Source organism: Podarcis cretensis (assembly GCF_951804945.1).
Source record: "Podarcis cretensis genome assembly, chromosome: 14".
NCBI lineage: Eukaryota > Metazoa > Chordata > Lepidosauria > Squamata > Lacertidae > Podarcis > Podarcis cretensis.
In genome coordinates, this window is record NC_137183.1 from 49,511,911 (window position 1) to 49,528,761 (window position 16,851).

Consider the following 16,851-nt stretch of genomic DNA (forward strand, 5'->3'; position numbering starts at 1 on the left):
ATTAGAATTACGCAAGAACTGCAGATACAGGTTCTAGCTTTCCTTGGTCAGTTTTTGCCTTTCTTAAAAAAGCACACAACCCCCACACCCCTGCCCTGCCATTGTTCCCTTGCAGCAGCAGAAAAAGAGAGGACAGTGAGAAACATCACACAACACATTCTTGTTAAATTCATGTTTTTAATTTGGACACTGATAACTCTGGAAAAACTCCCTTTTCTGCAATTTGTCTATAAATACTCTTTAATACTCTGATTTACAAGATAGCTTTATAAAACCTTTTCAGTAAGACTTGGAAGATTCCACCCTCGGAAGCCACGCTGCCTGGGACAAGCCCCAGCATGTTAGTCTTCTCTACAAGCACAATGCAACCATGCTTCATACTCTCATTTCTTTAAGCATCTGACAGTTTATAAGGGAAAGGTGTGTTGCTTGTTTGTGTGTGTGGAGAGTGCAAGTCAAGCCAACCCGGGGGGGGGGGGCGTTATGTGCTAAATAATAAAGCAATTTCTAAAATGCTTGTTCCTTCCCGTGTCCTTTTAAGCTGCCCCTGGTACCTGTGGCCTTCCAGATTTTACTGGATTCAAACTCCCATCAACCCCAGCCAGCAAAGCCAGTAAATAAAGCAAGAAGGGAGTTGTGCTGCAGCCTCTCCCCATCACTTTTTAAAATGCAAGCACTTGTAGGTGGTCTTGTACAGAAGCATTTGCCAAATTAAGAGTAGACCTCAGAACAAATGCAGCCCTTTCCAAGTATCAAATTAAAGGCAGTTTTCTATGAAATGCCAAGTTTGCATAACACAAATGCAGAAACTGTTGACACAACATGGACTACAGTACATTATTATTCTGAAATGATTTTGAAATCCTGTTTCGGAAGGGTGAATTACAGCAGGTAATCTTTCTGTCCATCTCTGAATAAATATTTTAGCATTTAAAAGGTAATAAGCTTGCAATTAAAATCAAGCTGTCTGCCAGTTGATGAGAACCTGTGCTTCACACACACCCCTTTATGGATTTTGGACTCCTCCCTCTCCCATTTTGTGCTATTAGCCTAAGCTGCTTTTGACATCTCCCTTCAACTTAAGACCACTTTGCTATGCAGCACAGAGCGCTATTGTCCTATAGATCTATAGTAATATAGATCTATAGGCCCAAAGCCCTCCTGGGAATGTGGAACTGGCAATTGCATGTGCTGGATCCTGGCCACTTGCAGTGGATTGTACATCACAATACAGGGGACAGAATTAAAATGCTAGTATTGGCCTTGCACTGTACTTCTTGCATGCAAAGCTTTGCAAAAGTGAAATGAGGACCATGGTGCTTTGCTGTCAGGAGACTCTCTCCTTCACCCTAACCCCTTCGTGGGCTATGCTGGAGATGCCCTCCCTTCCTGCGTTGTTAACACACAAGGTGGTTTCAGTTGGCCTGGAGTTATCTCTGGAGACTCTAATTTCCTCCTGAAATAGGCTGAGGAAAGGACTGCTTTTCCCAAGCAAGTTGTGCCCCCTTATCTTAAAGCAAAGCAAAGGCACAGTTAATTCCTAGTCTCCAAGTGCGATATCTTCTTAGGCATAAGGTGAGAGAGAAGCCTAAGGGAAGGAGCAGCTGTTTGTACAGCCTGGGATATTTGCCCCAAAGCACTCAAATAACCTCCATTACTGTGCATAGACAGCCGACTCGTGGATCAAAACTGGAGGGAGAGGGTAGGGTGGAAAAGCAGTGAAGAGGCTCACAAACCCAGCCATACTCTCCCCATCCACTTCCCTATCAGCATCCAAGCTTGCACTCTTCTGTGTCAGGTTAACAGACGTATCTGGATGTCATATTATGTCTTGTGGCCATGCAAAGCACCTCAGATTCGTCTCCTTTGAAAGTGAAGAGGAAAACCCCCACTGCCATTCAGATCCACTGGAATACATTTCCAACTTCAGTCTACAGGATCAGTGCCAGCCAAAGCCCATTTGCCACATTTCCTCAAGCTCTTCGTATCTCTCCCGTCCCCCTGAAAATAGCAGGCAGCTTCTTAAGACTGCTCTGATTTGCAGGGGAGGGAAGGGAGAAATTGGCCTCTTTGCCATGTTTGTCTCCATGAAAGGGTGTCCTGCGTGGTTAATGTGAGCACTCCCACACACTCCTGTTAAGGCTTCAGTTAGCAAATCTGCCACTGCAATGTACAGTACATGGTTGGGGGGGGGGGGGGAAACAGCAAGCCTGAACTAAGAAAAAAATAATAATGATTCAACCCTATTCCATTAAGGGGCTTTGCTTTCTCTCCTGTACATTGTATGCAAAAAATACTCTTTAAAATGCTCAATAACTTGTTTCAGAAGATGCAGGACAAGCAGGGCTATGTGTACACTGCTCTAAAAGTATTAGAACTCTGCATCTTGGCAATCTAAATTCTGCACCAAGACAGACAAAGTTCTGCAGTCTGCACAGCAGATGTCAACTGAGCAAGCATGCACACCATTTCTTTTCTTTTGCACAATATATTCTGCCTTTGTTGGCTGAGGAGGAAATAAGGAACTACATATAGCACTACCCACCACTAGTCCTACCCTCAATCCACCCTCTCCTCCTCTCAACCACTGAAACCTTGTACAACTCTGTCTTCCAAACCGTCCCTAGGCATTTCCCGCACTTTCAAACATATCAAAGCCATGGGGGCTAGAAATTCGCTCTTGAATTACTGAAAGTTGACTTCCACATGGCTTACAACAATCTGCACTTTCTTCTGTGCTCCCTCATTACTGCAGTGCACACAGAGCCCTGCATGTAGAGAGGAGAGAAATGATCTCTCAGCCCCAAGTGCCATTACTATTTTCTGAAATCCAAGCCACTATGAATGACAGCAATGACACAGGACAAGAGCAGATCCCAAATGGGGCAGCCACTGTAAGCCTTAACTTTGGGCAGACTCCCGGGAAAAGTAACAGTACCTTCCTTGCACACAGACCTGCTTTAAGCTGCCTTGTAAATCCTACAAGTGCCTACAAAGGCATAAAGGAAAAACTGAAAAGAGCTGGACATTTTTCTGCAAAAGGCTCAGCTGCACAACAGTCTAGATCTACCAAGTGGCAGGGTAGTTGCCTCCGTCTCCTGGGCCAGCCAATGGTACATATAATCAAGACGATTCTGGGAAAACCCTCTGCGGATGAGTGCCATGTTAAGCAGGCCAGCAACTTTTAGACTCACTCACTCTCACACACACACATGTATTAGCCCACCACAGACACACAAGCCCCACACAAAATTTGGCACACAAGCCTTATGTTTCCGAACATTTTCAAGTTCTTGGAGAGCAGTTTATTTTAATGGAGAGTTAGGAGGTTTTTCCCTGATAGAAATCATAGCAAACATCAAATGTTTCCTGTAGCATGAGAAATGGGAGCATGTGCATGGAGCTGAATATTCACACCACCGCTAAGCGATTACGCTGGGATAAGCTGGTGTCAACACTGCTGGATTGTTGCACAGAGAGATCACCACCATCAACCAACACTGACTTTTCACTGCTTTCACCATGAGGGGGTTCAGGGAAAGCAGCCATGGTAAAAATGTAATAAGAGACAATTTGCATATACCATTGAGTCTTTTTGAGGGGGGGTGGCCATAAAAATAGCTCTCTGTCTCTCTTTTTTTGTAAGAAGTCCTTAAAGTTTTTCCTTTAAGATCTGAGACTTTGCATAAGCATCATTAAGTTTCCCACTATGATGGCCTGTTAGCCATTCCCCCTTGGTGCAATCCAAGACAACAGCTTACGCCTCTGTGACTGGCTAGCGTTCCTGAGAGATGCAGCCTTGCTAGCCAACAGGAACGGGCGATTTGCTAGGCCCTCCTCCTCTTGGCCAACTGCTTCCCGTAGTGGATGCCGCAGCTGGGTGTGATGCACACAGGAGCCTCATGAAATGCTGAGGCTTGAAAGGAAAGGGCATCTGTGGATGACTTCCTCTTAAGTAGAACCCATGAGCTACAGCAAAGTGCGGAGAGACATAAGCCGGCAGCAGCTTACATTTCCTCTACTCTAAGGAAATCCAGCTGGGTGCAGCCATTTCCTCCTCCGAAAAGGGCAAAAGAGTTTTCAGTGGTAAAGAGACTAGCTGTGCAATAAGAAAAGTGCATTTGAATGGTAGCTTTAAAACCAGATTAAAGTATCAAGTTTGCCACGCAGCTGGAGGAAGGGTCAGGCTCCGGCAGCCTCAGGCTTCACATTCACGCTCTCACACCAGTCCGGTAGCCCGACAGGAAAAGAGCCTGGAGTCTCCTGTCCTGACAGGGACATCGCAGTTGTCTTAACAGAGCATGCTCTCTCTCTCTCTCTCTCTCCCCCTGGCCCCACTGGCCATCTCTTGGCGCCATTCTTGGTATCACTGTCACCGGAATTCGTAAATGGGTGCGCTGTACTCTGGGACATGAGTCAAATTCAGAGACTGATACCTGAGGGGACAAGCAAAGAGGATTTTAATGATATAATCTACCCCTTATTCTGCTTAATGAGGGCAACAGTTTTCAAACTGTAACACCCGGAAACTTGTTGCCATACTGCAGACTCCTGCTCAACAGCCCCAGCACTCTTGCCTAATTTTAACATCCTGGCTTATTCAGAAGATGGTAACCATGGGTTCCTGGTTTCATTGCTTGCACCATGAAGGAAGGAGCACCAAGTGCAGGCAAGAGGCTCATTCCTATCTCAGCTTATTAGGCCAATATGGGATTGTCTGAACATGACCAACATGTAGATTGCCTTGGCACAGTGTCTTAAGCAGTCCCAGTTCAGCTGAGCAAAGCAGTAAAGTCGCAGTGAGCAACTTTCAGCTGGTGAGCCCCAATTAAGCATGCCAGGCCTCCCCATGTGGCTCAAACCACTGGAGAGGTAAACCCACAGGGCCAAATTGAAGAGGAAGAATTGGGTGCACTCTCCAAGTGCACTCCCAATTCTTCATTTCCAGCACTGGTAGAATCTGTTTCCCTTTTCTCCTCTTGCCTGTTTCATTAAGATCTGCCTTTACTGAGCTGCGTTTCCAAGGAATGCCCTCAGCTGTGCTGGATGGGCATTATAACAAGACCCCATACACAGATAGACTCTGCATGTGGGCAACCACAAGTAGAAGACATTCTTTATTATTTATTATATTGCCTGTTATACACAGAACCTAGGAGATGCTTCTGACTCCCCTGTTTGTTCAAGAAAGCTGTCTCTCCTTGGCGGAGATGGTTCAGTGGCTGTTGTCTAATGCTTAGGTGTCACATAAAGTGACTCTTTTTGCACTGGGAACAAGAAAGTTTAGGAGGAGGAATTGGACAAAATAGCAGTAAATTGTAAGGAAGATTCAGAGGTCTAAATTGAAATGCACTGTATGTGGTTGTGGAGGCTCCTCATTTGTAGGCTTGCTTGCAATACATGATTCTAGTTGTTTAAGCAAAGCTTTTGTATTGTATTTTATATTGTCTGTGTCATGGCCTTCGGCTACCACAACAAAGTTATTGAGCTTAGTGCCCTTTTCTCTTGCCCTGCAGAATAAAAGAAAGTCCTCCAGCCAGTGCTCCACAGAGGCAGCCCCTTACCATTCTGAACTCCTGTGATAGTAATAGCCTTCTATAGATGCTGCAGATTTCTGGAAGCATATGTAATAGAACCCAGCAAAGGAAGCACCGCTGATGTCTTTGATGGTGTGATCAGGGACCAGGAACTGTTCCTGCACAAGAGTTAACAAAATTCTGAAAAGCTAGAAGGGAGCTGGGATAGGTTTTTTTCACTGCAGCAAACGTCTGCTGGAAATTTTTCTACAGAAAAATAGAACACCCACCCCGCCTGTTACAGCTTTCATTAGGCACCAGCCCCTAGTTAAGTGTTTGCATGCACACACAGCACAGCTCACACTGGGTTTACTAAAGTAAATACATTAAAACATGCTTTCTTTTTCTTCTCTTTGAAATTTAAACAGTGCAAGGGAAGTGAATGCAACTGAGCTGCCAGTAATGAACATATTCATAAATATTCCAATATAAATAATTTCAAAGTAAAGGACATTTAACACACACTAAGTATTACTCTACTATAATTTTTTCATCAAATATTTCTGTTCATCTACTTTTAACTATGTACAAAAATTTGAGATATTGGTACAGCAAGTGAAAGCACAATGTATTTTTGTAGCTTTGTTTACTACACAAAAAAAGTCCGGAAAAATTATGGGGAAATTTCAGGTTCAAACTTCACAAATTTTCTTCACAGGACACTACAACCCTGCAGCCTGACTGCATCAAAGGGGACATAAGAGTGCTGGCGCTCTGCTCTTGTTCTCTGCAGTGCTCTGGACTTGGGGCCAAGAGAGAACAAAGACTACACTGGAGGCTCAGGGGGCTTCTTACTTCCTTGTAGGGTCCTGTGCAGGAAGCCTGACTGTCTAATACAAGCTGATTCCTGTACTGAAAGGGTTGGATTGGATGATCCTCCCTCTCCAACTCTATAATTCTATAATGCATGGTGTCACTGCACACTATACTGAGGAATTTCAGAGATGTTTGCCCTCCCTGCTGGAGGTGGAGGAGGAAGGAAACCTTGTGTTATCCTTCCATCCTGCCTGCAGAAACCCAATTAGGCAGCAAGACCAAATAAGATAGATTACCCTACACCTCCTAGGGGTGTGCCTGCGCTGAGTGACAGTTAGACTGTCACACAGGCCCTCTAGCAACACACCCTATGTGAATGCACATGAAGAACTTACCTTCCACCTCATAAAGACAAAGTCATCGTTCTTCAAATCCTCATAATCAAAGTCATCAGAGTTAAATGTTTTTGCGTACTGGTAAAAGGCTGGGAACTTCCCCTAGAAGCAAAAGGGACACACAGTGCTTACAATTCCGGAGGAAAGATGTGTGCTGCATGACTCCAGACAAGTTCAAATACCTGCCAAGCTAATCACCACCAGCCAGACCCTGGATGCCACCTACGAAAGGAATCAATTTCCAGAGAAGGATGCCAAAGTTCCCTCTTCCCTGTCCATTCTCTCTATTTGCTGATCATGGCAGAATTGCAATCTTTCCCACAAAACCCAGCCTTCTGCGTGCAGCTACAAACTCAGCCTCAGTCACGCCAAACAGCTGGGATGCAGCGACATCACAGCCTTCCTCAAGAAGGCAGCCAGTAAGAACAAAAAATAACACTAAAATAAGAGCTATGTAATTATGTGTCATTTCTTTTAAGAGTTGTTCTTTGTCAATTTCCTTCTGTGTCCAGCTAGCGCAGACACATCTGGTAAGAAGCTGTCCAGAACCTGCTGCCAATTCCTACCCTAGAGACTGGAGGCAAAAAAAACAAACCACCAACCAAAGTCACCAAGAGTAGTTCCTCACTTGAAGTCCTAATTCAGCTAAACTAAGGCCCAACACTGTCCAGATGGGTGTAGTTCTCACTGAGCTGGTAAACCTGTGCTTGAAGTATACCACCTCAGACTACCAGGGACTCTTCCTCTACCCTTAAAACACATTCCTTCTTGTAGAAAGGGAACAAATAAGGGAGAAGACTCAATTAGAACCCTTCTTTCCAGCACCTAGATGGAGGGAATTTGCCAACTACGTGAGCCTGCACCTGCAGCCTGAAGTGGCACAGCCCAGGCACACAGCTAGGCCCAAGGAACTCACCCAATGTTTACGATCCACGTCTTCATCTGCGTCCCACTTCCGCGTTAAAAACGGGTGCTTTTTACTAATTATTTCCCCTTCAAAGAAAGTTGTAAGGGTTGGATATTCCTGCAAGTGAACAAAGCAATAACATGATGAGCACATACAACCCTCCCAGGCAAGTTTCCGTACCTTTGCAAGGAAGTTAGGAGAGGGCTTTGTAAAGGAATGAAACACACAGAACATCAGTTTTGGCCTAAAATACTCTGCCTCAAGCACATACCTCCGTAAGGCCTTTAATCTTCAAGTATCCACAGAGATAGGAGTTCTCCATGTCCACGTGCTGGAAGACAAAGCAGAAAACCGCCCATGACTTTGTGACCAGTTAAAGAACAATCAGCACACCAACAAACTCAAGAGGTACTAATGCACCACTTGCTGTTCCTAGTGTCTCAATGTGAAGACTAATCGGAACTGAGGGAAGGTGATAGGAGTTTCTTTTATCTATGCACCCTATTTCCCACAGTGGCCATCTCCAGAAAGCCCACAAACAGGACTTGCAGGCAACATCCCTCCTCCATTGTTATTCTCCATCAGCTGGTATTCAGAGGTATCCTGCCCCTGCGCAGCTCTCATGTCCCACATCTATGAATTTATCTAATTCCAAGCATGTATCTAATTCAAATTTGGGTCATAGGATACAAGTTGCTGGCTGCTCCTACAGAACCACTGGGATCCCCCACTCAAAGGAGCTCCCCAGAACGAGAGAACAGTGAAGTCTCTCAGCCAGTTTTTTAAAGGCAATTTTTGAACAATACTACTTGTTTCCAAGCAACAGCAGGTTTGGATTCATTTTCATTTGCTTGGGAACCATCCCTACAAGAACAGGGATGCCAAGTGTTCTGAATATGAGCATCAGCATTCTAGGTACCCAGGAAATTTCCAGCCCTACTTTGAGATGCCACAGCACTAAAACCAGTTATCCTGCTTCCCCATGCTCCCTGGCTTTCATTAATCTGGAAAAGGAGAATGGGGTAGAGGACAGTTCTTTGGCTTCCAAGGGAATGGCAGCAGAGTTAGGAAACTGACTCATTCTACTGATTTACAGGCTGCCACGCTGACTACACACAGACTCACTGAGATGGCTCAGGAAAAGGATGAGTCAAGGCAACAGCTTGAGACACTTCACTCTCCTCTCCACTCAGTCTTGCAAGCTTGCAGGTTCTTGTCTTAGAAAGTGTCTATTAACTTGACCCTTCCATTCAGCTTTTTGCTCCTTGTCTCTGCCTCTCAAAATGGACAGGGGGCTGGAACAGACCTCCTGTGATGAAATATTACAATATTTGGAGCTTTTTAGTTTAGAAAAAAAAGTTTGGGTGGACATGATAGAGTAAGGATCATTGCTGTGACGTTTCAGGCATCTCTTTAAGACCTTTTTATGCTGAGAGGTCTATGCAGCTTAACTGTTTTCAAGATGATGAATCATTTTGTATTGTTTTTACAGTATTTTATGTTTTACTTTGTCTGTATATGTTGCTGTACATCACCTTGATTTTATATGAGAGGGCAGTTTATAATTTTTTAAAAATCAATAAGCCATAGCAGCAACAGAACTGGAAAGTACCAAACATAAAAGCATAATCTGACCTGTCGACAAATATAGCACTGGATGCAATGAAAAACAATGACCAGTGGGTGCTATTAACGGCGCCTGACCTTAAGACTGTGACATTGTTTGTCTGTGCTTAGCCCCCCACCCCACCCCCTTGAGAGCAGTCTGAAGTCACACTACCACAGCTCTCTAGCTGAAACAATAGTATTGTTTGTCTGGATCTAAGCACTGCCCATGAGACACATACAGTCATACTTCAAACCCTTTGGAGGATGAGAACGGCACATGTGTAATCTAAGAACAGAAGAACTGAATCTCCTGGATCAGACCAAAGGATCACTAGGCCTAGTATTCCATTTTTAACAGCGGCAAGCCAGAGAACTCTAGGAAACTCACAAGCAGAGTTTGACCATCCCCAGTTTGAGCCTGATGGCTTGTACAGAGACACAAACTGTGTGGAGTTGTGGATATGTGACAGAAATTCAGAAAGGCCAAAGTAGATTCTTCCACAGAATCATTGTGGGTGGTGATACCAGGCCCTAGGAGTAATTTTGTCCTGGCAACATGCTACTGTCCCCTTGATCATTCAACTTCAAAAGAGGAAACTTCCCCAAAATGAGGGGATTGGTAAAAAAAGAAATTGAATGGGAAAGTCAAGAGGGTCAAATTACCCCAAATGTTTGAGAGCTATTTAAGACCACAACATTAGAAGCTCATCTATACCACAGATCAAGAAATGTATCACCCAGGGCCAAGAGAATCCCTGCGTGTTTAACAAGCAATGCTAAAAAAGCTAGTAGAGGCAGGAATGTGTCCTTTAGAACATGGAAGTTTTGTTCAAATGAAGAGACTAGAAAGGAATACAAACTTTGGCGAAATAAATACAAGCAGATAATAAGGGATGCAAAAGAAGAGGAAAGAATTTGAGGAGCACATTCCTATGTAGGTGTTTATAAGATAATGCTAGGTGCCTCTGAGTCAAGATGAGCAAATGTGTCTTCTACAAAGGTTAAGTCATGTCTCACTAACCTCTTAGAGTTCTTTAAGAGTGTCAACAAGCACACAGATGATCCAGTTGACACTGCAAACTTTCAAAAAGCTTTTGACAAAGTACTTCACGAAAGACACTCGAGTAAGCTTGGCAGGCACTGAATTAGAAGAGAAGAGGTCTTCTTGAGGATGAGTAACTGGTTAAGAAATAGGAATCAGAGAGTAGGAATAAATGGATACATCTCCTAATGGGGTATATATAACGTGGAGTCCCTCAAGGATTGCTCTTGGGACCTGTGATTTTTAATTTGTTCAGGAAAAAATCAAGAGTAAGAAGTGAGTTTGCAGATGATACCAAATTGTCTGTGGTGGTTAAAACAAGAAGGAATTGCAGATAACTCCAATAGGATATTTCCAAACTGAGTGAATGGGCAGTAAAACAGTAAAAGCAATTCCATGTAAAAAAAGCAAATTGGGGCAAAAATCCCTTCATTTGACATATAATGCCAGTGCCACTATGCAAATATATGATGATGCAGCCATACTTGGAATACTGTGTACAATTCTGGTCATCTCACCTCAAGAAGGATATTGTAGAACTGGAAAAGGTTCAGAAATGGACAACCAAAATGATCAAGGGGATGGAGTGACCCCCTTCTGAGGAATGGTTCCAACACTAAGGGATCTTTAGTTCTGAGAAAAGGTGATTAAGAAGAGACATGACAGAAGTATATAAAATTATGCATGGCATTGAGAAATTAGATAGAGGTAATACTAACACCCAGGAATATCCAAGAAAGCCGAATGTTGGGAGATTCAGGACAGACAAAAGGATGTAATTTTTCCACATAGTAAACTATGAAATTCACTCACACAAGAGGCAGTGAGGGCCACAATGTGGATGGTTTTAAAAGAGGATGACAAATTAATGAAGCATAAGGCTATCAGTGGTACTAGACACAATGGCTGGGTTTCGCCTCCACTGTTGAAGGCAGTATTTCTCTGAATACCAGTTGTTAGGAATCACAGGCAGGGACAGGGGTGTTACACTCAGTTCCTGCTTTCAGGCTTCCCATGGAGATTAGATTGGTCACCGTGAGAACAGGATACCGTACTAGGTGGGCTACTGGCCTGATCTTATTATTTGGGAAGGTGGGAAATAAAACAAAAGCCACTCTCATAAATACTCATTTACACACCACTTTTGAGCATTCAAAGTGATTACTGTGAATGAATTATGACAACAACCAGAAATTATAGGTCAGGATCATCCCCATTTTTGCAGGTAACAACAGTGGAAGCTGTCTAATGCAGAGTCAGACCATTAATTAACAATGGGTTATATATATGAGGGACGCAGGTGGCGCTGTGGGTTAAAGCCTCAGCGCCTAGGGCTTGCCGATCGAAAGGTCGGCGGTTCGAATCCCTGCGGCGGGGTGCGCTCCCGCTGCTCGGTCCCAGCGCCTGCCAACCTAGCAGTTCGAAAGCACCTCCGGGTGCAAGTAGATAAATAGGGACCGCTTACCAGCGGGAAGGTAAACGGCGTTTCCGTGTGCGGCTCTGGCTCTGGCCAGAGCAGCGATGTCACGCTGGCCACGTGACCCGGAAGTGTCTCCGGACAGCGCTGGCCCCTGGCCTCTTAAGTGAGATGGGCGCACAACCCCAGAGTCTGTCAAGACTGGCCCGTACGGGCAGGGGTACCTTTACCTTTTTACCTTATATATATATACTGGCTTTGATTCTCCAGGATTTCAAATAGGGATCTTTCCCTATAAAGAAGTTCCCAGGATTGAATCTGGGGTCTTTTCCATGCAGAACATAGCTTTATTACAGGCACCCCCCCATTTACGCGGGGGCTATGTTCCGAGGCTCTGTGTGCGTCAGTGAAATCACGTATACAGTAACTGGAACCCCCTGAAAAAGTATGCAAATGCCCTGGCCTTTTAGTGACGTTTCAATGACATCTTTACAACGTGTCTGGGTCACTTTGGGTTTGGTGCGATGAACATATACACAGGTCACACACATATTGATTGTGTGTAAATGGGGGGCTGCCTGTACTGTGCTATGGCCCATACACTAGAAAGAAAGATTTAATTCCTCATGGAACATATGGAAGTCAGATCATTGGTCCACGTCCACCGAGCTCAGCAATATCTGCACTGATTGGGTGTGGCTCTCCAGGATTTCAGACAGGGGGTTTTCACAGCCCTACCTAGAGATGCTGGGTATTGAATCTGGGCGCCTTTACACACAGAACATGTGCCCTGTCGCTTAGCTGCAGGCTCAGAGAGTACCAGCTCTTGCTTACTACCACCTAGTGAGCATATAGCAAGAACCAGACGCAAGGCAAAAGATTTGTGGCTCACAGTGTATGTAGTCTTATACACGTCTACTCAGAAGTTAAGTTCCACTGACTTCATTGGAACCCAAAGGTGACACGTGGCAGTATGTGGGTGGGTGCCAGTGAGTATAGCCTAAAGTGAGAATGGGTAAGGGCTATTCACACATCTTGTCACTAGAGAAACGGAGAGCTTACTTATTTTATTCCAACAATTTATATATTGCTTAATACCACGATCTCCAGGTGATGTACAAGGCTCCCAAAAAGAGAGAGAACAGAATAGAGATAAAATTAACCATTAAAACTCCAAGCAAGTGGAGTCCTTGAAGAATGCATTTATTGGGCGGTGCTTTAGATATCCTGAGTTATATGTGTAATGGCTACGCTAGTATCACTTCCAGTCCCATTACTCTTTCAACTACTTCCTCACCCAGTTTACCTCTTGCAGTACCAAGCGACAAAGACCTTTTCAAGCTCCCTGAGATTAATTAATCTCAATTTCAGTGAGATGGAGGGAGAAGACTGCCCCTCTACCCATCCTAATATCAGCAAAAGACTGTAGAATTTCCAGAAGGAAGACATAGGGCTGACACACCTTTCTTTAAAAACCTGGTCTACAACTGTATGCTTGGGAGCAAGCACTCCCACTGAGACATGCTCCTGGGCAAGCCTGTCTGTGAAGGATGGCAGCCCACCTCTTAAGATCAGAGGGAGAGGCTCTGTATCTCATGCAGCAAGGGCAGGAGAGAGTATAGCTGGGTGGGGCCAGAAGAAGGGTCCTTCAGTGGCTACACCCAAATTATGGGGCAATTCATCTTGCAAAGTGTGTCCGCCCTCCTTTCCTGTTTTTGTCAGCCACTGAAGACATTTTTATTCTGACAGGATTTTATTTTATGAAGCTTTAGGATTTTTAAAACTGTTGACCCCATCTTTGGGGGATTTTTAAAAAACAAAATCATAACATGTTGCAAGCCACCCTGAATGGAAGAGAACTGGAAGCATTATAGGCAGACTGAACTGCAAGTCAGTTGGGAGCACAATGTTCTTGCTAGCATATGAAGCTATATTATATTATTATTACATGTATGTGGCTAATCGTCTTTTGTAAGCTTCTGGGGGTAGGGGCTTTGCCCTGAAAAATGGCATATAAATACAATAAATAGTGATGTGCGCATTTGTACTACATGGGTAGAATAAAAATAAAATGCTTTAATAAAACTGAAAAATAAACCACCACCACACCAGCAGAGCTGCTGTGGTGAGAGGGAGGTTTCATTCTTTCAGATGTGGCAGAGGGCAGTAGGTGCATCACAGCTGCGCTAGTGACATGTGAGCAGCCCTCCTGAATCAGACCAAAGTTGCATTGTATCTGGCTCCTGTTTCTCACAGTGACCAACCAGATGTCTCTGGGAAGCCCACAAGAATGAGCACAACCGTACACTCTCCCCAGTCATGTTCCTCAGCACTCTGAACTTAATGACACATCTCTTCCGATACCGGAGATAGTACACAGTCACAAGCAATAGCCACTGACAGCCTTAACCTCCACCAACTTATCCAAGCCACTGCCTAAACCATGCAAGTTAGTGGCAATCACTACATCTTGTGGGAGCAGATCCCAGCCTAACTATGCGCTGTGTGACCAAGTCCTTCCTTTCATCTGTCCTGAATCTTCAAATATTCCGTTCCAACGGAGGACCGCACTCAGTCCCAAGATCGCGGGAGAAACGTATTTCTATTTAGCACTCAGCTTTGCTTCTGCCTCTGTGAAGAAGCTATTCCAGGCAGTGAGAGCAGAAAAGCTGCTCATGAAGACATCTTTTAGAGGCAGCTGAGCTCGATAAAATGCAAGCCATGAAAAGTAACAAAAAGGGAGAAAATCTCAAAACCTGGATGCATCAGGCCAGTGGCCCATCTAGTCCAGCATGCTATTCTCTGTAGCTATGCAGAGGTCTATAAGAAGCAAGGAGAGCCTAAATGGTGGAGCACTCTCCCCACTGGCATTTCCCAGCTGCTCATACTGAGACACACTGCCTACAACAGCAGAGGCAGAACATTTTGGACAATGCCCATTGACAAGCCTTATCCTCCTTCCTAAGTGCACCTAGCCTCCTTTCAAACGCCACCCAGGCTGTCAGCTGTCAAGGCAACCTGTGGCAGTGAGTTCTCCAGCTAAACTCTACGGCTCCTGCTCCATGAATAAACCCTTCCTCCTATCCGCCACAAGCCATCCATTTGAAGAAGCCGGTTGCCAAGTCCTAAGAACGCCAAGAAGAGCCTGCAGCGCAGCTAGTCCTCAGCGCCCTGTCTTCATACAGAAGAGCCAGAGGTACACCAAGTCTCCAGCATTCCGTGGGCCAAGTAGGTGCCCATTACAGGGAAGACCGCAAGCATGACCCCAGCGCAAGAGCCCCTCCTGCAGCTGGTATTGGCAAGCGTTTGCTGCTACGGATAGCCATGGCGGCTAGTAGCCACCAATGACTCCTCTCCTCGGTGAATCTGCCCAACCCTCTTTCGAAGCCAGAGAAGGGAAGCAGGTGCAAGGGCCGAGACTACTATGGCAGGGCTGTCAACTTGAAAAAAATATAAATGGGGGGTCCCCCTCCCAGATAAGCCTTGCCCCACATAACCCATCACACACACACCATTTGAATGAATTTCGGGGGGCTTAGCTCCCTCAACTCTTATGAATGGCGGCTAACAGATTGAGGTTGAATCCTGACAAGACAGAAGTACTGTTTTGGGGGGACAGGAGGTGGGCAGGTGTGGAGGATTCCCTGGTCCTGAATGGGGTAACTGTGCTCCTGAAGGACCAGGTGCGCAGCCTGGGAGTCATTTTGGACTCCCAGCTGTCCATGGAGGCACAGGTCAAATCTGTGTCCAGGGCAGCTGTTTACCAGCTCCATCTGGTACGTAGGCTGAGACCCTATCTGCCTGCGGACTGTCTCTTCAGAGTGGTGCATGCTCTGGTTATCTCCCGCTTGGACTACTGCAATGCACTCTACGTGGGGCTACCTTTGAAGGTGACTCGGAAACTACAACTAATCCAGAACGCGGCAGCTAGACTGGTGACTGGGGGCGGCTGCCAAGACCACATAACACCGGTCTTGAAAGACCTACATTGGCTCCCAGTACGTTTCCGAGCACAATTCAAAGTGTTGGTGCTGACCTTTAAAGCCCTAAACGGCCTCGGTCCAGTATACCTGAAGGAGCGTCTCCACCCCCATCGTTCTGCCCGGACACTGAGGTCCAGCGCCGAGGGCCTTCTGGCGGTTCCCTCATTGCGAGAAGCAAAGCTACAGGGAACCAGGCAGAGGGCCTTCTCGGTAGTGGCGCCCGCCCTGTGGAACGCCCTCCCATCAGATGTCAAAGCGATAAACAACTACCTGACATTCAGAAGACATCTTAAGGCAGCCCTGTTCAGGTGTGATATTTTACTGTATTTTTGGTTTTTATGGAAGCCGCCCAGAGTGGCTGGGGAGGCCCAGCCAGATGGGCGGGGTATAAATAATAAATTATTATTATTATTATCATCATCATCATCATTATGTGGGGGGGGGGCGAAGGGACCTCGGCCCCCTAGGCATTCTCCTCAAACGACCACAGAGGGCGGCCTGGTGGCTGCCACTGCCTCCTGAGGCCGGGAGTTCCGCAGTCCTAGTGGGTGGGTGGGTGGGGGAGGGAGGGAGGGAGAGAGGTGGGTGGGGTTTGGGGGGCGCTGCCTGCCTGCCTGCCTCTCTCCGGCCGCGCTGCTGACCTGGACGACCACCTCCACCTCGTAGGCGTTGCCCTTGGAGCGCTGCTGCCCGCGGAACTTGGCGCCGCTGTAGAGGCGGCTGGTGCTGACGCCGGGCTGCGCCGTGTTGATGGGCGGCGGCGGCTCGAGGCGGGCGGCGGACGAGGCTCCTCCCGGGGCCTCCGGAGGGCAGCGGCAGGCGCTCCGCACCGGCATCTCGGGCGGGTCCCCCGGCGCCAGCGCGGCGCGGGCAGCGAGCACCGTCCTCGCCTTCCTCCCCTCGCCCGGCCGGCCTGCCTCCGACGCGGCTCGGCCTGGCTCGGCCTCTTTCTGTTTTCCCCTCACAGCCCTTTCCTCCCCCTCAGCGGCGTCGCCGCCGCCTCCTCTTCCTCCCGCCGCTCATGATTGGCCCGCCGTGCGGCGGCGCTCGAACCCCATTGGGTGTCCGGCGTCACGTGGAGGTAGGAGGGCGGGGGAGGGAAAGGGATTTTTTTTTTTTTTTAAGGAAGGCAAGACGCCGCCGGGCTTTTCTCTTTCCACTCCCTCA

The 16,851-nt window shown here is 46.4% G+C and overlaps 1 protein-coding gene across 1 annotated transcript; it reads right to left on the reverse strand.

Annotated features, from left to right (window-relative positions):
• Window positions 1-3,267: 3,267 nt before the first annotated feature.
• On the reverse strand, window positions 3,268-16,820 carry GID4 (GID complex subunit 4 homolog). Its single transcript, XM_079954037.1, has 6 exons — window positions 16,326-16,820; window positions 7,906-7,965; window positions 7,644-7,751; window positions 6,728-6,829; window positions 5,565-5,695; window positions 3,268-4,436 (listed from the first exon to the last, which is right to left on the reverse strand). Exons 1-6 carry the CDS (start codon window positions 16,518-16,520, stop codon window positions 4,373-4,375), a joined length of 660 nt encoding a protein of 219 aa, XP_079810163.1. The 5' UTR covers window positions 16,521-16,820; the 3' UTR covers window positions 3,268-4,372.
• Window positions 16,821-16,851: the final 31 nt, after the last annotated feature.

Excerpts from the sequence above, each read along its gene's own strand:
- GID4 (XM_079954037.1), bottom strand. The coding sequence starts at position 16,520 with ATGCCGGTGCGGAGCGCCTGCCGCTGCCCTCCGGAGGCCCCGGGAGGA. Across the intron at positions 7,966-16,325 it reads AGGTGGAGGTGGTCGTCCAG|CACGTGGACATGGAGAACTC; the intron begins GTCAGCAGCGCG and ends TTTGTCTTCCAG. Across the intron at positions 5,696-6,727 it reads TTGTCTTTATGAGGTGGAAG|GAACAGTTCCTGGTCCCTGA; the intron begins GTAAGTTCTTCA and ends ACTCTTGTGCAG.